General features: G+C 37.9%; 1 protein-coding gene across 1 annotated transcript; it reads right to left on the bottom strand.

The window, feature by feature from the left end:
• Positions 1–282: 282 nt before the first annotated feature.
• kcnc4 (potassium voltage-gated channel, Shaw-related subfamily, member 4) lies at positions 283–26,824 on the bottom strand. Its single transcript, XM_017467045.3, has 5 exons — positions 26,566–26,824; positions 25,490–26,284; positions 8,266–9,202; positions 7,984–8,160; positions 283–1,928 (listed from the first exon to the last, which is right to left on the bottom strand). Exons 2-5 carry the CDS (start codon positions 26,105–26,107, stop codon positions 1,861–1,863), a joined length of 1,800 nt encoding a protein of 599 aa, XP_017322534.1. The 5' UTR covers positions 26,108–26,284; positions 26,566–26,824; the 3' UTR covers positions 283–1,860.

Here is a 26,824-nt window from a genome sequence, read left to right on the forward strand (position 1 = left end):
ACAGATAAAAGAGATTCAATGAGACAAAGCACAAGAGAACAAGTGAGCTTAACAATAATTAGAAGGGCTTATTTGTCCTGATTGCCATGGTGACGTGTGTGTATACTGCTGCTTTTGGTGTCTGCATGCGGCCAGATAGAAGAAGGCTTTGACGCAGCTCTTGTTTTACACACAAAAACTACGACAATGTACCAAAATACACACCAGAGTGCAGCTCTGCTTTCTAAACTGCACGAGGAGAAGCTTCATATGGGGATTATAGTACATGAGAACCATTCCAACTTTGTGGATTAGGGAATATTTTATTGAATCGTATTCCAGCAGAGGTGCATAGAAACATGACTACATGATACCAAATGTTAACAGCATCACCAAGACACATTATACAGTTTTATTAAGAGTTACTGCACGGTACCATACAATTCCATACGAGCAGCCATTTCCCCGGAACACACACAGGTGACTGGGGGAGGCAGCCAAAACATAAATACAATAGAAAAAATAATCTCTGTTTATGTTTTATACATAGTTACCCTAATATGATATAATGTATTTGTGGCATGGTTATGCTAATAATATGCTATAATATACGCAATGGTCTAACATACTGTGCTACATACAAGTGTGCTTTTATTTACAAACAGTATTTTTGTAATTTAAATGTGGGGTTGTATGTTAAAATAAAACGAACATTTGTTTGGTTCATAAACATAAGGCAGCTATGGCAGACTAATAAGAAAAAAAGACTAAAAGTATTCTTTTATCTATTTTAAAGACTATACTTTATATACTTCTTTCCATGTGTCAGAATATGATTTTTTCCCCCTCCATTACATGACAATAGGCACAGCGGGAACAGAATATAGCACATATATAGTAAAGGAGGTTTAGGTTGTCCACTAAGGATGTACATACACACTGTAATGCTGCTTGGTCCACTTTCAACCAGTGACATTACAAATGGACATAGATAATGAAGTGATGAAATGTTTGGATGTTGGACGTTTAATTGATATCCATAAAAATGATACATTTATTAAATAAAGGTGCATTTTATTTAATCCATATTATAATCAATAATAATCCAAAATATAATAATCCATATTATAAAAGGAGAAGAAATGTCGAATCAAAATAACTTGAAAATGGCCACTCAAAGCAACTTACTATAAATTTTCCCAGAGACAAAAGGCCTCTGATGGCACCTTCTTTAGTTACAGGGTCCTTTGCTGTCACTACAACAAAGCTCTGGCATAATGCTAATCAGATACAGACCTGTTCCAAATGTTATTCTTTAGTCAAAACAAATCCAACCTCCCAATTTGTATCACAAGGAGGTTGATAATTTATAGAGCTACACCTGTTCAATACAAAGACTTCATGAAGTATTTGCCCAACACAGGCTCCTGAACCCCTGCATTATGAGACTATTGATTATACTATGCCATTTTTGAAAATATGACATTGATGTTATACATCCCACACCTCAACATGTTGCTGCGCACAAATATGTGACGTTTTCAAAATGTCTGCAGATCAAAGAAAATATTGCTTGCATGAGAATAAAGATTTCTCATTTTTAACAAAAGTTATTGATAAAGTGACTTTAAAACATCATACAGTACATACAATTAGGATGTGCCCAAAATATTAAGTACACCTGTCAAGGTACGCCGTACAGAGTGAGGTCATGCAAAGACATGCTGAGATGCAGACAAATGTGTTGTACTTTAGAGAAAGGGGACTTGTGTTGTGTATACGGGTGGGACTGCTGGATGAAAGACTCTGCAAGTCCAACGCACACAAATGGATAGGATGTCTGACGGATAGGATCTCTCCTGTTCATCTAATCATGTCACTTCATGTCATCGTAGTCACTTCTGGCTGGCCGTAGCTAGCAGTGGCTGTAAGGGCGTCTTTGCAGCTCTCTGCAATCGGAAAAAAGTAGCGAACAGTGAACAAGTTAAAAATCTAAGCTTATCTCAGCCATGTGATTCTATATTTTACTGTCAACTTTGATTTGTTTCCATTATATAACCATATAAACAAATGGTGGGAATTCCAGCTCGGTTCATTTTACCAATAAGAGCCAGCATTGTCGAATCCAAAACAGGTCCTTGCCAGTTCTTTTGTTTCCAAAACTAGCCAAAGTTGTTTTTTTTGTTGTTGTTTTTTTGTAACACTTAAATTATTAAATAAAATGTACTCAACTTTCTGAGGAACAAAATAGAATTATACTTGGTATTGTGCTTATTATAAAAATCTATTTAAATAAATGTAAAAACGGCTGTTGTGCTGTTGTTTCATTAAAGGAGAATTCAAAGAAGATTCCTGTCCATTTCTTCTCATACTCATTTCACTTAAAATTATCTAGTGCATGAGTGCAGTCATATCCTCACACATCTTGACATTCTCGTTAGAAGTGGCTATAATCGTTATGCTGTGCCAAACAACTCAGATGTTAGATTCACTTAACGTATTTCTGTCACAGTTGCACTGTAGCAGATTGACAGAATATTAATGACAGAATCATAAATTCAGAATACTGATCAACTTTCAGCAAAATAATCTATTCAGATTTTCAAGTAGCCTCCAAATGTTCACTTAAAAGAGTCGACTTGTTTATGACACATCACTAACTGGAACAGACAGCACAAGGTTTATCTAGTTTACTGATTCAACACGCACTTTAATGGTCCATTTTCACCTATCAACCATAGAAATAACATACATACATGCACAAGAGTGTTTTTTAATAGGATCTCACAGCAACAATTTGTTTGAAAAGCTGAGCAGTGTTCTAGGGCCAACCGTCCACATGTATTGATCTAAGAATGTACACAGAGATACACTGCTGTTCTGTGATTTAAACCAGACCCCCTTGGATCTCACATGCACCCAGGCGAATCCCACCACACAGTAGTGATTATGGAAGCCTTGAGGCTTAACAACGCTGCTTATGAAAACCTATTAGCAGCAATTAGCGTATTAGAGGGATGTCACTCGGGACCAGGAGAACATCCATAATTCGCATCTGCTTGGTGCTGCTCCTGCTGCTGCTGAACTTCAGAACTGTCTGCTCTGCCACATCATTATACTTCCATCAGAAAGCAGGCAGCCTGAAACTGACAGTGCCGCTCTCAGCCAGACACGATTCAGGCAGGTTATTTATAGGTGAAAACCAGATGTAAGTTATACAGTCAGCTCTGGAATTATTGGCACCCTTGGTAAAGATGGATAAAGACGGTTATGGAAAACCGTGTCTGTGGTTAATTAGCTTAATCTCAATCTGAATCTATCCTTTAATTAAAGGAAATGTATTCTATTTTTTTTTAACATTAAAATCAACACTACATGTTTCACAATTATTGCCACACCTACAAATTCCTTTGTGCAAAATGTAACTGAAGCATGTTTCCATTTATATTTTACTTTTTTAAGTTTACCTGAGTGATTCATTACTCAGGTAGTCAGCAGTCATCTATGACTTCCTGTTTCCCTGGTGTATAAATATGTATAAATAGAGGTAACACGGAGGCAAAATTCCTTTATTCACTCATCTATATAAGGAAATGTTTGAGAATGAGTAAATGAAATGAGACAAAAGTGTGCTGACCTTCATAAATCAGGAAATGGCTTTTTTTTAAAAACAGCTACGTGCCCATATCCACTGTCTGGGCAAAAATCAATCATTTAAAACAACCAGAGCTATAAGGTACCTGCCTGAAAGAGAACACAACTGTATTTTGCCCTCATGCACAATAAGGAGGATGGTTAGAGAGGAAAAAAGGATCAGAGTTGGATATTTGCAGAAGATAGTAGCATTTGGGTATCACCAAATCTACAATCAGATGCCTCCTCTGTGCCAACAAAATATTTGGAAGCCATGTCAGAAGAAAGCCTTTTCTTGCATCTAAACACAAACATAACTTCCTAGAGTTCACTACAAACCACTGAAACTTTGACAGGAACTGGGTGCTCAAGGTGGGCTTGGTGTAAAAAAAATTTTCTTTTTTTTTAAAAATGGTTACACAGAAAAGAACATAATCCCCACTCTAAGTATGGTGGAGGATCTGTGATTTTTGGGCCCTAAACAGAAAAAAATGCACAAGATGAAATTAAACACATAATCAAGAAGGATATTGCTCCAACAAAAATGCAGAATGCCAGAAGTGCAAAAAAGCTGGCCATTTTGCTACAGCGTTCCACATAATAACAGTATAAGAAGTAGCATCTCAGGAACATATTAAGGATACCAGGCCCATAATGTACCTAGGCTCTGTGCAGAGTCAAAGTGTACCTGTTTATGCCATGAAGAGTCAAAATTTTCATGGAAGGCAGGGTGATTTGAAAATGAACTCTGGAGAAGATGCTACAGTGATATCTAAGGAAGGTTACATACATCCATCCATCCATCCTCCATACTACTTATCCTACACAAGGTTGCGGGGGAGCCTGGAGCCTATCCCAAGGAACTCGGGGGAACAACTCGACATGGATGGAGTGCCAGCTGTTGTGCGCAGGACACATCTGCGCCACATTCGTACTCTACAGACAATTTGCCTACAACGCATGTCTTTGGACTAGGGGAGGAAACCAGAGTACCTGTCGGAAACCCCCAAAGCAAAGGGAGAACATGAATTTGGGATTCAAATCCCCAACCCTAGAGGTGTGAGGCAATCGTGCTAACCACTAAACCACCATGTCCCCAGGAAAGTTACAAAAGTCTGAAAAATAAAGAATCACTGTGCAATCCAAGTGTCATACTGAGGAGTGTTCCAGACTAGAGTGTTTGTGAAGTGTTCCAGACTAGTCAAGTCTAAGGGCTATAGCTCAGAAAGGAGAAATGTGTCCTCAGCCAGAAGGAGTTCAGCCCAGAGCCAGAGAAAATCTGTACCATTTATGACATCTGTAGACCACAAAATCAGACTGAGCACAAACACATATTTGGCTTGATTAAGTATCTATGCCGCTACTTACCTCACAGCTCCAGCCACTTAATGATCTGCTGAAATCTAACAGAGCCTGGACATGGGACAAGAGTCAGGAAGAGGCATTTGCAAAAGTGAAAGACATGCTAGTCGTAACTCCAATCCTTGCATACTATGACGCAAAGAAGTCGCCTGTTATCAATGCTGATGCTAGTAATTATAGAATAGGCAGCTCACTGCTCCAGGAGCATGATGGAAAGATGGTCCCCGTGGCCTTCTGCTCTTGTGCTCTCACATCAGCAGAACAGAAATATGCTCCAATTGAAAAAGGCATCTGTCTTGTCCTGTGAAAAGCTGTGAAGGTATCTCTTTGGAGTAAAATCCTTCAAAGTGCTCCTTTGATAAATCAGAAAAATGGATAAGGTCCCCATTCACTTCTGCGCTTCAATCCAGTGGCAATGTACACCCCAGGCAAGTCCCTACTCATCACCAATACTCTGTCAAAACAAGCCTTGTCCATTACAGAAAAGTCAGTCTTGGAGGTAGAGGTTGAAGCCTATGCTACCTAAATAAAGAAACACACTCCTGCTTCACTCCAAATGCTGCGGCAAATGGCTCAAGCAACGAAACAGAATGAAGAGGTGCAAATCCCTTTTTCAAAATGTTGTAGCATTGTTTATTTATACTGGTGAAGAACCAACCTTTAAAAAGGGGAGACGTGTGATGAACACCAATTGGTTATCTAATGATTGTGTTATTCTATGCATAATGTATGTATACGGATGTGATTCAGTAAAAACAGTTGCTTGCAGACAACCTGAGTGTCCCTCATGTGTTTATGACACATAGAACAGTACATTTGGTAATGAACAGGGTTGATTACTTTTATATTTTGTGCCAGTGAATTGCTGTACTCAGTCTCATACCACTCAAGCCCATATATGTAAAAATACAAAATTATATTAGTACCTTTAGAAAAATGTAGGGTTTAAATACTGCTTCAATAAAAACTGTACCCTGTTACTTGTTAATATTACAATATATTTGGCAATGGTAGCCATGATTTTGGAGTTAAACACTGGGTTTGAGAAAGCTTGGAATTGTACTGGATTTAGTTGACCACTGGACAAGTTTATGGGCTAGTCTTGAATAGCTGTGGCAACCCCTGGTAATGGCATGTGTAATGATAAAACAGCATACAGAGGATTGGTCATAGAGCAAGTGCCTTTAATTGCTATTCATTTTCTGCCAGGGCCACAGCTGCCACTGGTGCTATTTTTACTCAGAATGCATCTTTCTCAGCACTGGCAGGGGAAATTACACGGCTTTTCTAGTAGAGAAATCAACCATCACAACATGTCTGTGCAGGTTACTTGCTCTCTCGATGAGTTTACAGTGAATGCAGAGAAAATACAATATGGAGTACAGAGCAGCAGTACACATGTTACAGAAGGTCCTTCAGCAAGTAATTAAATGTATATGCTGCCCCTGCAGCAAGGGACACTGTACAAAAGGACCTTAATCTAGCTGAACTGGTTTCACTGGGAGAATTCAAACCAGTATTAAAGAATACGGAAGCTGGCTCCATCTGTAAATGAATATAATTGTACTTTCTCTGCTCTGTTTAGGATGTTAAGCTAACTATACTGTATCACTGCACTGTCTGTTTATTTGTTGAAATTTTGTTTGCTGCCCTCTTTGCCAGGTCTTTCTTGAAAAGGAGATGTTTAATCTCAATGAGACTTTAACTGGGTAAATAAAGTCACCACAACTATGTTTTAAAAGTTATTGACTGGTTTCCTATGGTTTAAAGTTAGGTCAGTGTAGTCTGGGTTTCTGTTACAGATTCTCAATTACTGGCTTTGTGTATAAAACAAAAACCTGTTACCAACCCAATACAAAAGGGAAAGGCGATCAGCACACACTGATTACTTAGCTCAGCTGTGATGAGGAGAATAAGAAAATGCTGGCTTCAAGCACAGGATTGGGAAACACTGGTCTCCAGCATATTTGTCTTTACAGACCTTCCTTCTCTTTCTTTTTATTTTATCAGTCTAAAAACTTCTAAGATGCAATGTTCACTCAAGCACTATTTGTTCATTGCAAAAAATATCTTAGCAAGTACAATCATTTTGAATATAGGCAAATTCAACTCATATTCTTTTTTATTAGAATGTTAGTAAACAAACCTAAGATTATTAAGACTATTTCTATATATTTTTACACATTGTATGCATTTACACAGCTTAATGATCATATTTTTTTTAATGATCATATCTTCTTTCTTTTTTTTTTTTTTTTTGCAGTGTTAGAAGCATTAATTCCAGTGACAGCCTTTCTACAATCTACCAGAGCAAAACCTATCAAGCTCAGAGGACTGTAATGGATTACACAAGAATCAGACAGACAAAAGACGTTGACATGACACCACTAGGTAATAAAGAATGTCACGTGAATCAGATGCTTTATGCACACGCGTCTTCATCCTGCTTTTACTGCTCACTCACTCCTACATTGGTTTTATTAAATTACTGGTCAATGTAGTTAGCTTTCACCATAGGTCTTGTAAATTTTCAAAAGACAATCATTTTGAGTTCATATAGAAACTGGCACAATGATATTCAATGCATTTATTATAGTAGAATTACAATATATCTTCTAAGTCCAATACAAATAATTTGAGGTAATCCTCAAGGTTTATGAGAAAATATTGTTAATTACATGATTAGACATATGTATATAAAGTTAATTGTTCAGATCTTTACAATGAACAAATACCTTTCTCCGACAGCAGTTTGATGGTTTGAACAGACTAACAAAATGCGGCTGAAGATTCCTGAACCCATAAAATGTCCTGAAACTCTAGCAATGCATTGCTATTTTTGGAATGCCTGCCTGTCTTAAAAAATACATTTTGGAATGGCTGCCTATATTTAAACCCCCTAAAAATAGCACTATTTCTAAGCTACTTTACATTTCATTTTATTTCATATTACTGTTTTATTTAAGGCTGCTATTTAAGCCTGATTGGTGGTTCTGCTGGTTTCTGTACCTGTACACATAGTGGGATCAGTGCTGCAGGAAAAGTCTCCAGAAGTTAGGAGGAAGGAGGTACCCTCTTTCTTGCACTTGTCTCGTTTGTGTGAGCGACAGAGGGACCACCTCTCACTGGGAGAGAGCGGCTCGTCCTCTGATAGAGCTACATTAGCATCGCCATTCTGCTTTGAGTCTAACGGAAAACCAAAAGCAAACACAGCACACAATTGTCTACGTCAGTTCATATGAATGTTGTATGGTTTCATTGGTTGTCATATCCATTATGCAAGTGTTTTACCTGAACGGTTCCTTGAAATGTTTTCCTCAGGTGCAAGAGGGCATGTGTCACTTTGGGTGCTATTTCTGTGCGAGTTGCTCTCAGATTTTCCAAATGAGGCTGAGTCCAGCACTGTGTCTGGGTTTCGGTGGTGGCGCTTCCTCTTCTTAGGCAGTTTTTGCTTCGCCATGGCCAGGGAGTAGTACATCCCAAAATTGTTCACAATAACAGGGACTGGCATGGCAATGGTTAGAACTCCTGCTAATGCACACAGAGCACCAACCATCATGCCTAGCCAGGTCTGAGGATACATGTCCCCATAACCTAACGTGGTCATGGTGACCACAGCCCACCAGAAGCTGATCGGAATGTTCTTGAAATGGGTGTGACTGTTCGTGTATGGATCCTCAGAGTCTCCACCAATGCGCTCTGCGTAGTAGATCATTGTAGCAAAGATGAGGACACCAAGAGCAAGAAAGATGATGAGGAGGCAGAATTCATTAACACTGGCACGCAGTGTGTGGCCAAGCACTCTCAGCCCTACAAAGTGACGGGTCAGCTTGAAGATCCGCAGGATCCGCACAAAACGCACCACTCGCAAGAATCCAAGCACATCTGTGGCGGCTTTGGAGGAGAGCCCGCTCAAACTAATCTCCAAGTAGAAGGGCAGAATGGCCACAAAGTCAATGATATTCAGCAAATTCTTTATGAAGAGCAGCTTGTCGGGACAGCAGATGATGCGCACCAGGAACTCAAATGTAAACCACACCACACAGATGCCCTCCACCAGTGTGAGCGCAGGATTCGTCACCACCTCCAGAGTGTACACCACTTTGGTAGTGTTGCCATCCAAAATCACTTTGGTACGGTTCTGGAGTTCATTGAAGGCCTCATGGGTCTCAAGGCAGAAGTTAGTGATAGACACCAAGATGAAAAAGAGAGAGACGAAGGCAATGATCTGCAAGATACAAAACCACCATATTACCATAAAGTTTCTCTTTCTCTAAATAGTAAACATATTTATTACAGGAGCACTATGCTGAACTGAGATACATTGAAAGTGACAACCTACATTAATCTAGATGTAATTTAACCACAAAGGGCAAAATCTTCATCACTGTAAGGCACTTGTAGCACATGACATATTTAGAGAGAAGAAGAAAAAGAAGAGAAGAAACTGGAGCAACTTGATGGGAAGGAGTACATGTACATGCAGAATAAGCTCAGCATATCATTTAATAAATATTTTAAACATTTTATTTAGTAAATTAGATGGAAGTTGGATATTAGATAAAATTGTCATTATTGTTTGCTCATTTTTGGGGCCAGCTATGAACATGTTGATGCAACGGTAATAGCGCATACTAAATGTAAGCTGTGTAAAATGTATGTTACGAATGCTAGCTTTTTAACTCACCGAACGATTCCATGTTCTTGTACAACATGATGTAGGGTAATGTATACAATATATACAATATACAATATATGGGTTTGCCAAGATTTTATAATAAAATTAAATTATGTATCATATTCCTAGTGTTTAAATCAAACGATGAAAATATCTCTCGTCAGGTTATAGTAAGTTCAAATTCAAACAAAATTGAGGGGAATGGTTGAGAAATCTGCAAATCAATGACATAATAAGCCATGTTGACCATCGTTCTTAAGATAAGATATATCTAAGATGTATCTATAAAAGATATTTATATTGCATGAATATGAAAACAGCCAGATAAACTACAAAAAATGATAAGAAACAATAAGTCATGCTGTGTGAAAACATCTCTCCATTAGCTGGAACAATTGTGGTTTCCTGAGCTTAATTAGGCACAGCAGGCTGGCCTTCATTTCAGTACAACAACAATGTTAATTATCACAAAGTGACAGAAACAAAGACAAGCTAATAATCACATGAACAATTTAGGGAAGCTTGAGGGACCAATAAAACATTATTTTGGCCTTTAGATTGTGCAATACAGTACTTAATAGAAAACAGTACTGTTAATAAAACATCCAGTAACTATTAATTTTTCAAATAATAAAATGTTACTCTTTATTGGGCTTTACTTTATACATAATATTATATACTGGGCCACTTTCACTCCTATTAGTCCACTTGCAGGGCCCAAAACAAAGCGAAATCAATACTGCGGCTTGGTTGCTATTTGGTTTGTTGCATTTCCCACTGCACATAATTAAACAAAGCAAAAAGCAAAAAGTAAATATGCTAACATAAATGTAAACAAACTTTTGCCAAGTATACATAGACATCCCAAAAAATCATTAAGAACACCGACCTTTAGACAGCATTTAGACAATTACATAAATAACTAGTTTAAAACATTTTGCGTATCATATCCAAAAGTTAGTTCCATGTTTTACTTGTAGATCTAGGACATCACAATTCTGTAGCATTGCACCTGTCATTTGGCTCACTTTGCACCTCACAGTTTGATTTAACAGCTCTCTCGCCTGCAAATAACATGACATGCTTGTTTTCCACTACCCAAATGAACAGCGAGCACCAGGGCTCAACACAAATAAAATTATTTATCACAAATAAAGTCTTTATACAGTAAATACTGTATGTGAAAGCACCAATACACAGCTTTTAAAGCAGAATTTACAGACTCCCATGATAAATATCATCCCATTCGAAAGACAGCATAAAGACATTTTATGATGTAATATTTTGATTGTATTTGAAGGTATTGCTTGCACTGACTAAAATCATTCAACTAAGTAATATATTTACAAATGTAAATTAATTAACCTTTATTTGTGTTGCTGAAATTAACTGGACACTAATTTAGATGGCTGATGTTGCCTAACCTGTATGGCAGCATACTGATGTAACTTTTTTATGGCATTAGTTTCATAACTAGCTACTCTTCAATACAAGAGTTAAGAATGTTCAAGAATCCTATGTGGGATAGCTAGGGAATGGCAAAATATTGTTTGTAAACACATCATGGGCTCTGCGAGCTAAAAATCTTTTCTCCAAAGGAAGACCAAAATACAGTGTTTACCAAGGTTCCTTTATGGTTAATATGCTGACAACAAGACAGGCACAGGTTTAAATATCATCTGTAAAAATATTGTAATAGCAATAAAAAGGTAATGGTTTTGTAATGTAAAATGGATAACTGGCACCTATCCAAGGAACCAAGCAACCTTTACTGACAAAGAAATATTACTAAATAGGTTAACATAAACAAGAGAAAGCTGTTAGCTGGTGGATGAGCCCAACTACGTGAATACTAAAGGAAGAATGGGGCAAATGCGATGAATGTACAAAGAAAAGAAAAAGAGAATGAACAAAATTGCACAGCAGGTGGCATGTCTGTATAATGAGGATAAGAAGCCAACAAGCTGAGAATGTGGGCTCAATGTGATCGAGTTTGTTTGTGTTTACATCTGTCCTCACAGTGGATGAACTCCAAACCCCTCAGTGAAAATCATGGTGACAGAACAGTCTTTCAGCAGCTGTTTAAATATACGTGTCTCATCCACACACAGAGATATTATCTCTGAGAAATCTTATTTAGCTAGGTAATGAACTTGCAGTTTCTCATTCTGTATGTTAAACAGTGGCCTTAGAGACAAGTTAAGGCTCCAGTTAAATGGTTACTATATAACAGTGTAGCACTTCACCTAAGACACCAAATCTCGTTAAAAATACAAACAAAATTAAACGGAATTAAAACAGAACAAAAATGTGTACACTAAATTATTTTATTACACTTTTTATTATTATTCATAAATAGAGGGATGAAAATCTACAGGGACAGAATAGCTTTTTGAAATAATAAGTCTACAAAATGCAATGACTGAAAATATAATACATTTCATACTATAACAGGCTTTGTAAATAAGAACATGCTCTCCATATTCCTTAGTAACAGGCGTTCTACTCATTTTTAAGACTAGATTAACTTCTAATGGGCACATAAAATGGAATTGCATACTTCTCACATTTTTTGGAGAGTTATGTAGTACATGTATCTGATATCTTATACCTTACCAGCTGAGTTGAAATCAAACCACTATATGTAGTTGTTAGATTAGTTTATGAATATATGAAAATGATAAACACTACCTTGGCAGACACTAAATATAAAATTCACTTACACTTATTAACACATTATTTTAAGTTTTACTTTGTGTATTTAATTTATTTGTGAAAATATATACTCATTTCCAATCTGATGACTACAACACTCCAAAAAAGTTGGGACAGTTGACTGTGTAACATCACCTTTTCTTTTAATAACACTTATTAAGCATTTGGGTGCTGAAGACACCAGTTGGTTAAGTTTAGCAAGCGGAAATTTCCACCATTCTTCCATTATGCATTTCTTCAGCTGTGCAACTGTACCGGGCCTTCGTTGCCTTATTTTGCACTTCATAATGTGCCACACATTCTCAAACGGAGACAGGTCAGGACTGCAGGCAGACCATGCTAGCACCCACACTCTCTGCTTACACAACCATGCGCTTGTAATCCGGGCAGAATGTGGTTTGACGTTGTCCTGCTCTGGATGGAAGCATATGCTGCTCCAAAATGTATACATATCTTTCTGCATTAATGATGCCCTCACAGATGTGCAAGTTACCCATGCCATGGGCACTGACACACCCCCATACCATGACAGACGCTGGCTTTTGGACTTGACGCTAATAACAGCTTGGATGGTCGTTTTTCCTCTTTGGCCCGGAGAACACGGCGGCTGTTTTGTCCAAAAACTATTTGAAATGTTGACTCGTTGGACCACACAACACAATTCCACTGTGCTACTGTCCATCTCAGATGAGACCGAGACCAGAGAAGTTGGTGGCGATTCTGGACAATGTTGATGTATGGCTTCTGCTTGCCACAGTAAAGCCTTAACTTGCATCTGTGGATGCAGTGGTGAATGGTGTTGACTGACAAACGTTTACCAAAGTATTCCTAAGCCCATGTCAGGATATCCATTAGATGACTGTTTTTAAGACAGTGACATTTGAGGGATCGGAGATCACGTGCATCCAGAAGTGGTTTTCGGCCTTGCCCTTTACGCACCGAGATTTGACTGGATTCCTTGAAACTTTTAATTATTTTGTGCACTGTAGAAGGTGAAATGCCCAAAATAATACCAGTTTGTCTTTGTGGAATGTTGTTCTCAAACTGTTGGATTATTTGCTGTCACATCTGTTGGCAGATTGGCGAACCTTGACCCAACATTGCTCTTAAAGTTCTAGGCCTTTTTTGGAGGCTCCTTATACTATGATTAGATAATTGTCTCACATCACCTTCACGAAACACAACTTGTCACATCGCTATTAGTCCTAAATCACCCCGTCCCAACTTTTTGGGAGCGTGTTGCATGCATCAATTTCAAAATAAGTGTTTATCTTCAAAAAACTATGCAGCTGATTAGGTAAAACATCAAATACCTTGTCTTTATACGTTTTTTGTTTAAATACGAGTCAAAGTACATTTACAAATCACTGTTTTAAATAAAAACATTTTGGGGGGGGATAAAAACAGTTTTCCTCATGAGGATCTGCCTAATATCTCTATAACTGTCAGATATTTCTACAGATATTTGGTCCTCACTATCTCAATCGGGTCAAGGACAACATGTCCTGATGTTTCTAATCTAGGAACAGTCATCAATACCACTATTATTGTAACATCCACAGCAGAGGCTCCAGGCCTGACAGATACACTACCGTTTGAGTGTGTGTGTGTGTGTGTGTGTGTGTGTGTGTGTGTGTGTGTGTGTGTGTGTGTGTGTGTGTGTGTGTGTGTGATAGTCTGTTAAAGGTACACATTGTCCCCTATGGCAGCTGTTCATTATGCATCACCCTGCCTTTGGAATATTACCCAGCAGGTTTAGCACCTGTTGGTCATTCTGGGATTCCTGCTCTATTAATGATTTGCCCAATCTGAGTTAGACTTCTGGGAATAACAATATTCAATATCACTGAAATGCATTAGCCCTCTCAACCCGACCATCTGGCAAGCAGGATAAAATTCCACACATTTACAGCATTGCTGCTTGTTAGTTCTTTCACTAACCAGTAGACAATTTTTAAAACACGAAGCTAGTAAATTTCCTTCAAATTATCACAACAAATGGATAGGTTGTCTTGTGCATTACTTATAAAATCAGACTCAGACTGTTTGAAAGTGTCTGAGCACTGATTAGTGCAGGAGACCAGGAAACAAACAGCTGTTTGAATCACGTTCTAATTACCTTCACCTTTATAATTAATCATAAAGTATTAGATTTGACACTATGCTGTAAGTCTTTTTAAATTGGGGGTGGGGAGGAGTTGTTTTTTTTCTGTTTGTAGTCAACTGATGTCAGCTAAATACTTGTCTTTTGTTGAACATACACTCATAGATTTTATTTCACATTAATAGACTCAAATTATTCTCCGTTTACCATGACAAACAGTGAGGACACTGCACCAAAGCATCTTCTTTAGTGGGATCACTGGAGATGATGAGAGATTCATATGCTGATTTGCTCATCTGCCATTTATTTATGATGAAAAAAGAAGGCTGCACTTTTGCCATATTATTGAGGGATTACTATTTCTAGCATACTCCAGAGCTCATATGCAAAATATGTCAAGCTTGGCAGGTCTGATACAATCATATAAATATTCATTTTCTGATGTTTCCAATCTTATCCCTCACCCCCATCCCCACACACACAGTTTGAATACCTCTGCCTTAGAATGTCAAGTGACTGATAATAGTCCACTTACAGTTAAATATTATGTCTAGAACAAAAAGAGTTACATATTTCTAAAGAGGTAATAGATGACAAGATTAAAGAAGAAATCTGTGATCTGCAGCTCTATAATGTCAATAAAAATCTTGTCCATAAGCCTTTCATCAGTATTCAGGTTTTGAACTATTTTACCTTGACCAAATACATTTATTTATACAGTATATCTGCACACACACTATATGGCCCAAAGTATATGGACACCTGACCATGACAACAGGAGCATAGTTTCCGGGGAAACTGCGTATGCCCTGCGTAATTTATTTTTCGATCACAAATTTGATCATGAATGTCTGTGGACAATAGATAGACAGACAGACAGACAGATAGACAGACAGACAGACAGACAGACAGACAGACAGACAGACAGATAGATAGATAGATAGATTGATAGATAGATAGATAGATAGATAGATAGATAGATAGATAGATAGGTAAGCAGAGGATAATTATGTAATGACTCTGCAGATATAACAAAGCTGATTTTTTTTTTAATTTAATAAAAAATATCGGGAAGCACACCCATTCACATTTCAAACTCTCCAATGTCCAAACCAAATCTACACTCATGCATGACACCCATATGTACTTGTTGAACATCCTATTCCAAAATCATGAAAATTATGCCCACCTCCTCTCTTCTGGGAAAGCTTTCCACTAGATATTGGTCGTGGCTGTGGGGATTTGGGTTCATTCAGCCACAAGAGCATTAGTGTGGTCAGGCACTGATGTTTTTTGAGAAGGCCTTGGGAGCAGTCCGCTTTTCAATTCATCCCAGAGGTATTCAGTGGAGTTCAGGTCAGGGCCGCTTGAATGCTTTCAACCTAACCTTGGAAAGCGTTGTTACACGGGAAGATGTTTGGGCTAAGCCCCTTCGTTCCAGTGAAATCATAATGCTACAGCATAGAAAAACATTCTAGGCAATCATGTGCCTCCAAAATTGTGGCAAATATTTAGGCCCACATATAGGGGTTATGGTGAGGATTCCACATACTTTTGGCCATAAAGTGGAATACAGAGGAATGTAAAAGTGAAGCAAGATATATTTTTTTCTTCATTTGAAACACACCGTACATCATGCAGAAAAAGATTTCACAATGTGGCCAGCAAACCATGAAATTGTAAGAGTCATTACCAGAACTAAAATGTTCCTATAATATTCATTCAATTTCACACTCAAATTGCATTCCAATGTTTTTAAAGCACATTCTATTTACAAAATACAAAACGTATATTTCACTGTTACATGTTGTGGTTACATCAATCTATCAGACAGAAGTGCAGGAATTAATACTGCTCTTCACTTGAATGCTGACATTAAGCCTTGCCCAAAATAAATAGACTGGTGCCATTTGTTGTCATTTGATGTTAATACAGCAGACAAACCTAATATAGCAAATGAAAAAAAAAATCTTCTGTCACTTCTACGATGTCCAGATGGCAGATAATACTGTGAGAAATTGTATTTGGAATCAGTGAAGTGATTTTTTTTTTTTCTGCAGTGGATGATTTAATGTTCTTTACTTGCTTTTGTGAATCAATTTGCCCTTTAGACTGCCAAATTGTGCTAAATTGTGAAAAATGTATTTATTACAGAGAGCTAGGTGAGAGCTATTCGTCCAGATCTATATCAGTAGTCATGCATTTTGCTTGAAATCACATTTTGTTCTAATTTTTTTTTATGTTTTGCAGGTGTCAGTCTCAAATTTCTGGTCATGACTATTATTATACTATGTCATTATTGCACATATAGCATGTTGCCAATATATCGTGCCATTTACATAATGATTTAATTATCTAAACACACTCCCACATATTTTGGTTGCCTGAAAAAAAATTGTCTACCAAATAAAGTATCAGGCTCTTCATTAGAAAAAAAACAGAAACAAGTATTAGTAACACTGTGGGCGATTACCATAAGGAAGGCAGGATACCACCCTCAGCTTTTGGTTTACCTAAATGCCAAATGGTTTATTCCAGTGCTAAACAGTTAGGCTTGGGCCTCCCACAGGCTTTTCCAAAGCACTCTGGGATTGATGTTGACAAGCTCCTGGCATACCAAGAAGACACAATCACTGTGCTCATAAAAGGCCCCTCTGAGAACTAATCATAACATACTGTACACAAGGGACTGCTCAGGCATGTGGGTGGGTGGGTTTGGGATGTGTTAAATGACAGGGGATTAGTGCATGTGTAGTTAAGTAATTGCCATCAGTGCATCTGTCCATGGCCTCATGCTATTTCACATGAACCACATGACCCCTCTTGTAATTAAGAAGGTTGTCCCTTTAAAAACAGTTACACCTACTGAAGACAGTCCCTGCTCATTCTGTCAGCTACACATTTGACAGAATACTGAATTCAAACAATACAAATGTCTACCTATAATGATTAAATTACATACTACTATATATAATTAGTATACATTACAAGTTACATTATTCCCCTCGTTTTTAGAAGAGGAAGATACTAAGACTTATTTTGTTCTATGAGGTTTTCTTGCAATCGCATGCTCAACATGACACTAATATCAATACTAAATTGTAATTGTAAAATTGTAAGACGAACAGCAGAAGCTCGTGACCATGTTGAGAGTTCACAACATACAGTCATCCAGCATATAGTCTAGCATAAAGTCCAGCATACAGTGTTCAAAAGGCCAGGTTTATATAAGGTTGCAGCAAAATTTATGACCTGAAACTAGCCTAAAAAAATCAGGCACTGGAATAGGGACAGAGATTTTTTTTTCTTCTTTTAATCAGCCTTTGCTTGGCAAACAAGGTCACCGTGGTATACATTGATTTCTGATGTATAGACATTATCCACTCCAAAATCACCCATTCCCTCTTCTAATCCTTGTAATATATTTTATAATATAAATGGTTCTGTGCATCATAGAGACACTGTCTGTGCTTACAATTTGCCTTTGTTTGCAGAAATGTCTTAGATTTAATTCCAGTTTATTTCAGGAGTATTTTGTTAAAACTAGCTCAATCTGGCAACCCCATTAACAGTCCTGTCCGCTGTTCCTCCTCTAATGAAAATGTTAATAGAGGGAGTATGGGATATCATGATTCCTGCTCCAGTGGGGCTCTAATTAGCACTTGCTGCAGTTCCCATTTTTTACACGTTAGCTTGCAAAAGAAAAGAATAAATGCTTTCTAAAAATCAGTTTAGCCCTGTTCACGCTGATAGGATCGTGATGTGATGTCTAATAAAATGTTTATTACATTTTACAATTGACAAAACTCAATAGTTATAACAGTTGACAAGCGTTGAAATAAGAATTTTTAAATATTTGCATAGCTTCATGTCAGGTAGCCCTATGAACACTATACTTAAAATTTTACAGAGAAATCATTAACTGGCATCAAAAGTGCCAAAAGCAGATGTTGGCAATTAACTCCTGGTGAAATGAGCCATTCTAAACATTTATGTGGGTTTATGTCAGTTGCCATGAAGCACTTATGTAGTTGTCCTGTTACTGAGAAAACTTGCATTGACACCCAAGCATAACAGCATTCCTTCCTCAGTGCAGTCATCAAAAGCAAAGCAACTGCAAAGTTCAAAGTTAAGACGAAGTATGCATTAACGTTTACTTTAAAGACTTAAGTGTCTGTTAATGGCCCAAATTGCCTTATGGTATAGAATGCACTGTTATCTGTTCCTCTTATGGCACTTCTTACATTTGTGAGAGCATTAACCTCACATTCTTCTGGGTAGCAAAAGCTCTCTAACCAAACAATATGGATTGGGAGAGTAAATTGCCCAAGGTTGTTTACATTGTGGTCATATGGATCATTTTCTACCATCCAGTGCACTACTTCTGATGTTGTAGTTCTTAAGAAGCATACATTTACAGTAAACTACTCAAAGATACAGCAAAAACATCTGGCGAATACTATAGTCCTTTAAAAACATAGTCCATGCAGGCTATCATAGGACAGCAAAGCTAGGGAAATTCAGGTACCCTTCATTAAAAGTGCCTGTAATGTTAATTTGTATTTGTATTTAGATCAGACAAAAGAGGTTTTATTGATGCCTGCAGATGAAATGCAGCAGCCTATTCATTCCTTCATTGAATGAATGAATTAAGCGCATAACTGATAGGAACAGACACCTGCAAGCAGAGAGCAGCCAAAGAGAGAATGCGCCTCATGCCTTAGCCAATTACCCAGCTAGTGATTAATTACGGCTGAGCCGCAGCAGGAACACACTAATGATGAGGTAGAGCTACAACACACACACACATGCACACAAGTAATTCTCTCAAACTGCAGCACAAGTTAGCAGAGTGGATCCAGATCACTTAAATGAGTCATAGAATGGTTAAAAAAAACAAAAAAAAACCATAATGCTAATGTTTGAGCAATGACATTTACCATAGCTCTGCATCATAACAAAGTGCATGTCAAGGAGGACAAATGCACTCATTTCTATAACAGATGTAGATCGTACAGCATTAACCACACAGGTGATGTGTGGGTGTTCTGCTGTCTGGTTCCACACTGAGTCGAGTGAAACTTCAGAATGTCAGGAACTGATCAAACTTTAAGTTAAGCCTTAACTGAAATCCTACATTGCAAATCAGTTCATTCCTGGACTTGGATTGAACTTTATGTGGAAAACCATACTCTATAGTTCCCTTTCCCCTCTCTCCTCAGATGTGCTACACTTCTTACTGATTATCCTCCTCAATTCTGCTCCTAACTGCATTAGCCACCTCGAGAAGCAGCTATTCAGGAAACATAAGCCCTCCAGATGATAATGCTCCAGGCAACGATGGGAGACGGCCACAGACCACAGGAGGCAAACTAGCCAAGATGTTAGTGTCGGAGATCCATTGGCTCCATGACATTAGAGACATTGAATGCATTATAGAATGTTTTGTATATCATAAGAGCTTTTTATCCAAAGCAGTGTATGTCTGCTCTTCCCCTCCCTTCCTGATTGCTTGTTTTCAAGATGAATCAGCCCTGTCATAGACAGTTATGCCTGCTCACAGAGTGTCCATTTAAATTAATTGAGGAACTTAGACAGAAATAGAAATATTCACAAAACAACTGAGCATATTCAGAGCTGACTCAGGCATGCAAAATGTGGACTTAAAACCAAAACTGTGCACAAAACTGTGATTTATTTTTTGATAAACCTGTGTTGTGTTTGCAATTGTTTGATATCCATGAGAGCAGAGTATTTTTGTGAATGTTTTTAACAAAAGATCAAAAGGTTCATCAATGAAGGCAATTTTTCACAGCTTTCGTTAATCATATTTACCAAGGGTGCTAGCATTAGTGGAGGGCACTGTATATAGATATGACAATATGAATTAATTTATTAATTGTATGGCGCATCTCTGTAGAGGCCACAGTTTTTTTTTTCAATTTGGTGTGCACACAGGAGATCAGAGGAGACGGCATCTTAATCCGAGACGATACATGTCTAAGGTCTGAATTTTATATGACACATTGATAATTAGAATTCAATTAGGAACTCCGCCTAGGTCTAACATGAGCGCAACCATAGCAGATGGCTACTGGGTCAGCTTATCTATTACACTATACCATGGGCAAAAAAAAAGAATTATTGTTTTCATGACCAGTTTATTCACTTTAGCTTTTTTTTTTTATTCCAGCCTAACTTTCTACTGCTATCAGTACAAAATATTAGGGTATCGGGCAAAAAATAGGATGTGCTATTTTCTAGGCTGGCAGCCAATAAATGTGAGTGGAACCAATATTGGTAAATTGAGAAAATTGCAGTGATCATGTGATTAACATGATTATCATGAATAGGATCCTTTCCATATCCTGATCAAGACAATTAGTCACTATATTTGACATCTACTATTAGATGTTTATTTGAATCTTTGCTTCCCATTCATATATTACCAACTTGTGGTAACCTGTATTTTTAATGTCTCCTGCTTTTATGCTACATCATATTGCAGTTAACAGCAAAAGGGGAAAATGCAATCTTATATACACAGAATTTTACAGGACAGTGCTTCATACAACTGAAAAACTCATGTCCTGGTAGTTTTAAATATGAAACATCTGGCAAACCCTGGTGTTTTGAATTAGTTCCATTATGCACCTGTATAAGCCAACTCTGAATATGGAGGGCTTTCTAGACATAAATACTGTCATACCGGGCATAAATACAGACTGTGTGATTGGTTTAAAATTGGTGAAATGAGAAACAGAGAAACAGAAAGAGACAGGGAAAATGGGACGGCATGATGGATTGTTCTGTAATGCAAATGAATGCCATATCTAAATTGAAAGCGATTATTTGAACTAGATAGCTGAAGAATCAATTATGTGAATTATCTTTTCTCAAATAAAGAAAATATTTATTTCCTAGTCAAAACACATTGTCCAAATTTTTAAACTGCTATTGGTAAGACTCGTGCAAATGAATGCGCATTTACAATTACACAGATGCATAAAAACAGATTCATACCAGGCACCAAAACATGGCATTTGATCCATGCTGAATCTTTCATGATGAACATTAATTTAAGCGCTATAATCCGCAGTAGGTATTATGCGTATTCTGCACTCGGACAGTAACAGGGTATATAAAGTACACTAAAGTAGCTCAGCCAGCTCACACAACTGGCCACCAAAGCTTCCACCACATACTGTACAACATAATAATACTAATAATAAAAGTATACATCAACAGTCAAATGCAAGTTTAAAAAAGTATGTCTTGAGTTGAGCTTTATAAATTCCAAAGGTCTGAGCTTCCCTAAGTTCGATAGGAAGAGAGTTCCAAAGGGAAGGAGCATAGAGTGAAAAAGCCCTGTCATCCATAGATTTTAAGCGGGTATTATATTAATTTTATATTAATGAAGCAGCTGCCAAATCACCTCAGAAAACACAACCTATAGATAATACCTTAAATCATATATATTTCACTGATGTAGTGCTCAGACTTGGCAATTCACTGAGGTGTATACTATTAATGTGTACTATTGTAAAACAGATGGTGGAATTTGTTTTATGTTGCATAATATTTGCAAGGCAGCCGTCAAACCTGATCTTGTGAGAAATTCATATGAATTTGAAGCAGCAAGGATGAGGTGTTTGGTTTTTTTTTTTCTTGCAAATCATAATAACGGCTAACATTGTAAGAAAAGGTAGGAATTCTAATCCATCCCTAACCTTAACCCTAATCTTGTTTTTCTTAACCTCAACTTTAATTTTCAAGTTCAAGTCTAAGAATTGCATATTAGAGAGTTTCCATTTAAACATGAAAATTCCTCAACATAATGCAATAACAATATTTTAATTATTTTTGCACTTGGCACTTACAGTTTAATATTGTTTAAGTGATGGACCACTATAGTACCCACCATGGCCCACTGGGAGAAATATGGTTATGCTGTATAGATGGACGGTATAGGCACAGATATAATGAGAGATAATGTTAATGATTTCCTGACAGTACTGTGTAGGGGCCATACCGCAGCAGAGTTAGTGAAATCATCAGCGAACACAGCAAACGATACTTTTCAGGTGTATAACTTTTGACTTAAAATATGAAAGTTTATCAGGTGAAGATATAACGGAAAAAGGATGACAATTTTATCTGAAGCATCTTTAATGGGAATGGACAGATCAATATGAGCTAGCTAGCAAGCTAGCCAATAAGCTATAAAGTGAGCGTGGCTTCTTTGGGATCTATTTCCGTTAGTGGAGCAAAAATAAAAAGAACATTTGGCCATACTGTGTCTGAAATGTCACTTGTTCGATATTAATTTCTTGTTGATAGAACTGTTATATAAAAGCAATATAGCACTTGCAATCATGAAGTTATACTAAATATCTGCATAAAATCACAGATGTGCTGATATTCAGTATAAACGCACGATTGCGACTGCGTTATTGCTTAAACATCAAATCAGCTGCAATCAAGTTCCATTCTGTCTGTATTTATTTAAAAATATTACAAGGTATATATATATATATATATATATATATATATATATATATATATATATATATATATATATATATATCAGCACATCTCAGCAACGTGTACTGTGGCATAATTTCTAACAATATCATATTATATCGTTATATTTCCCAGCCCTGCTTCATGAGTGTCCTTTAAGATACTGCATGCCCCCACTGACCGTCTTCTTATGCCCTCTCTCCTTATTTCTTAATTTACCATGGGAGAGCTCCATGTTCCTAAGGTCAGTGTAGTAATGTGTGCTCTGCACAATCATGTTGCCTTCTAAAGTTAGGGAACATCTGCAAGACAGATTAGTTCCTGTTGTCCTGTTACTTTGGAAAGCACAAAGTCCTACAGACTCTCTCATGGTAGAAAACTTACTGACTGTTGAGAAGCTTGGACACATACTTCTTTACGTAAAGAAAAGAAAACGTCACCATTTCAACATTTAAACAGGTTTCTTTGTTCTGCAATACATTTTTAAAATCTGTTTATTATTAGCCTTTGATTATTGGGAGCATTCGCCATATAAGTACATGTGAATGTGTTGTTACTGAACTAGTGTATTACTATTATTACTATTATAAGAAAAAAAAAGTTAATTACCATGCTGTTATAGAAGAATAATCAACTTTTAACCAACAAAATGTATTTATAAAATTCATCAACAAAACGAAACTTCTGATTTGAGTGTTCAGCCACTCTGTGGTATTATATATTTTAGCATCTAAATGAGGAACAGTTACAGCAACCCATCAGAACCATATTAGACCATTACTTTTATCCAGTATGAATCATAGTGTGGCAGTTTAATGGGTCTGAGGTTGCTTACAATACAAATGTTTAGAAGGATATTTTTTACAGCACATGCACACCACCTAACAGTTTATATGTTTCTGCCTTCTGCTTTTTGTCTACCCTGACACACACCTAATAGCAAATAATGGAAATAGTTAGGGCAACTGTAATGCCAAAAAGACCTCAGAGTCTTTGTATCCACACACCTAAGTCAAACCTAAATATAAATATAGACAGTCAAGCCCTCTAATGCTAACCTGTCACTTATAACATTATTTCGACACTGGCACAGACATGCATGTTGATATAAAGCTATTTCTGTAACTTTCCTCTGGTAATTATAGCGCCATAATTTGCTTTTTGACTTTACCTAAAACACACAACTCAATGTATATTATGAATGTGGACAAATACTATAAACATAATATGAATATATACAGGCAACCCAAAACTTAACTGTTGTTTATAATATTATTTCACCACCAACACTAACACATACAGGTGCAATTAATGTATTTTATGTTACTTGAATATGTTTTCCAAAGTAAATGTGACACTTAAAACTGAAATCTGTCCTGCACCTCCAGGTCTATGAGCTTGCTGAGGAACTGGTCTACTGTACCAGTTCAAATATGGTATTCAATTATGGGATATTACAAATCCCATAGTTAACACCCCCCCCCCCCCCCCACATTTTTCTGTTGGTGGGGGTGTTCGTCACATACTACATTCATTACATTAATCTACTTCAATGAATCTAGGTATGCTATTTTAAGTGCAAACAGTAAGTGCGGATGCAATTGCATGTTATGTGTTGCAGTTGTGATTATTTATTTGATTATCTTCAGCGACCATGTTCTTCAAGTCAGTCTCACAGTGGAGCAGGAGGTATTGATTATAATGTAGTGAACTGATGTAACAGGTAAAATCTTTAGAAAGAAGCTACTGTAACCACAGTCAATTGCATATAAAGTAAAAATCATTTATTTCTATATTATAACCCATATCACAGTGTAAAAAAACAAAACAAAAAAACAAATTAGACCATTTTAGGACTTGGATGAAAGAACAAACAGATAGTGTGAGTTTTTTATTGGATTTGTTAGAGGTATAATTTTGTAAAACAGTACAACACCTCTGGCAATACACGGTAGTGTGGAGAATTTGCGAGGGACTTGATTTGTTTTGGCATTGTGTTTAGCTTATGCGCTGCGTTTCTAACTCAGACTTGGCAGCTCTGCTTCCCAACTTGCCATCACACGCACAATTTAACTAATATACAAAAATAACATGATACACAGTCAAATCTTATGAATAGAAAATAGATGTAGAGAGTTCAGTCCAACAGTAAATTGAACGCTGTTTACGACTACAGCACCGCACCTGTTGCTACCGGATCTTTACGCGCGTGACGCGTGAGGTACTTTTATTTGAACGTCCCACGTCTTATCGTGATTTATTATTATTATTATTATTATTATTATTATTATTATTATTATTATCTCTAAAAGGTCAAAGCACATACCAGTCTAATGCAATTTTAAAATGTTTTGTCACTCAGTAGTTTAATTCATCATTGATGCGCATTTTTTAGGCGGCAAATGATGTCTTCCATTAGACACTCATGGCCTGGAGGACACAACACCGCTCTAGTCTGGACTAACGACTGGCTTTCTGAAGGATGGTGCTCTTACCCTGGCGGCGCGGGATGAGTACGGGTCCTCGAAGAGTGCCCAGATTTTGGGTTGCCAAACTTCAAAGCATCCCCTGGAGCGCTCGGGACAGTCCTCGATCCCGAAGCGCCGCGGTATGTCCCGGTCGTCGTCGACGTCCTCAGGATCGGGCGGTTCAAAGATATCCAGCGCCTCCTCAGCGTCGCGGTGCTGCCGGTAAGTCATCCAGCAGCATGGCTCAACATCTGTCTCATCGATGCCCCAGAAGGCGAGTTCCTCCTCGAACAGCGGGCCGCACACGTCCGCCGGGCAGTGAAGCTTCCCAGTTCGGTAATAGTTCAGCACGTAGGCGAAGATGCCCGGGTGCCTGTCGAAGAAGTACTCGTTGGTGGCGAGCGTTTGTCCCGTTTCCGAGTTGGTGTTCAGCTGCGCTTCCGGTTCGGCTAGCCAGGCCAGGCGCGTGCCTGGGATACTCCTAAGCGTGCTCTTGTATGTCTCGTGGCGCGTGCCGCCCACGTTCAGGATGATCTTGTCCGAGTCTTCGGCTCTGGCCATCTCTTCCTTCAGACATGATTTGGACGGAGGTTTGTTGCCCGACTTGCGCCCGCGGTAAGACGAAACACACACTGAGCTGATCATAGATTTGGATGGAGAGGCGAGCCGCCGGTCACTCCCTTATCTGATTATTACAGCATCACAAGACAAGTGGAACTAGGAGAAGGACTTGCCGTCATCGGCACCGGTGTCATGAGTGCGGCATCACAGTCGCTAAGGCCTCGAAGACATGACAAACCACCTGTTATTCAAGAGCACCGCCTGCAACACAACCAGAGGCGCGACATCAGGATGGCAACTTCGGGTTGTTTCCCGACAACGTCTTAATCATCTAATCATCTAATCACACAATCCCATTAAAAAGATAAATCTCATCCAAACAACCATATACGGGAATTTCACCAGCTAAATACCGACAATTTTTGACTCCACACACACGTCGGTGCGCGTAAAACTTAATAGTGTACTAGTGCTATGTGCTATGTGTCTGTGCAACTTGGATAATAATAAACAAATAAATAAATATCATAAAGGACGCTCACCTGCATGTGCATTGTCTCTAAAATACGTAAAGGACGTGTCCAAGTTTTAAGAAATGCACTGATCGAGATCACCAAGATCGTCTTCAACCTGCGTAATAAAACTCCTCCATGGTTCAGTGTTGGAGGAGAAGGATGAGTCGATGGCAGTTTGTTGGGTTTGAGATCTGTTGCATCCCCTCAAGTATCCTCCCTCAGCACAGCCCCAGCCCAGAGGGACGGATTGAGCATCGGCAACAGCGGCTTAACTCTTTCCCTCCTG

The sequence above is a fragment of the Ictalurus punctatus genome, chromosome 5, assembly GCF_001660625.3.
Source record: "Ictalurus punctatus breed USDA103 chromosome 5, Coco_2.0, whole genome shotgun sequence".
In the NCBI taxonomy this organism is placed as follows: Eukaryota; Metazoa; Chordata; class Actinopteri; order Siluriformes; family Ictaluridae; genus Ictalurus; species Ictalurus punctatus.

Bases quoted from the DNA above. Each gene is read 5' to 3' on its own strand.
- kcnc4 (XM_017467045.3), bottom strand. From the start codon at position 26,107: ATGATCAGCTCAGTGTGTGTTTCGTCTTACCGCGGGCGCAAGTCGGGC. The intron at 8,161-8,265 runs GTAAAACACTTG...GTTTTCCGTTAG, and splicing joins CATTTCAAGGAACCGTTCAG to ACTCAAAGCAGAATGGCGAT. The intron at 1,929-7,983 runs GTACAGAAACCA...TTCCGATTGCAG, and splicing joins TGATCCCACTATGTGTACAG to AGAGCTGCAAAGACGCCCTT.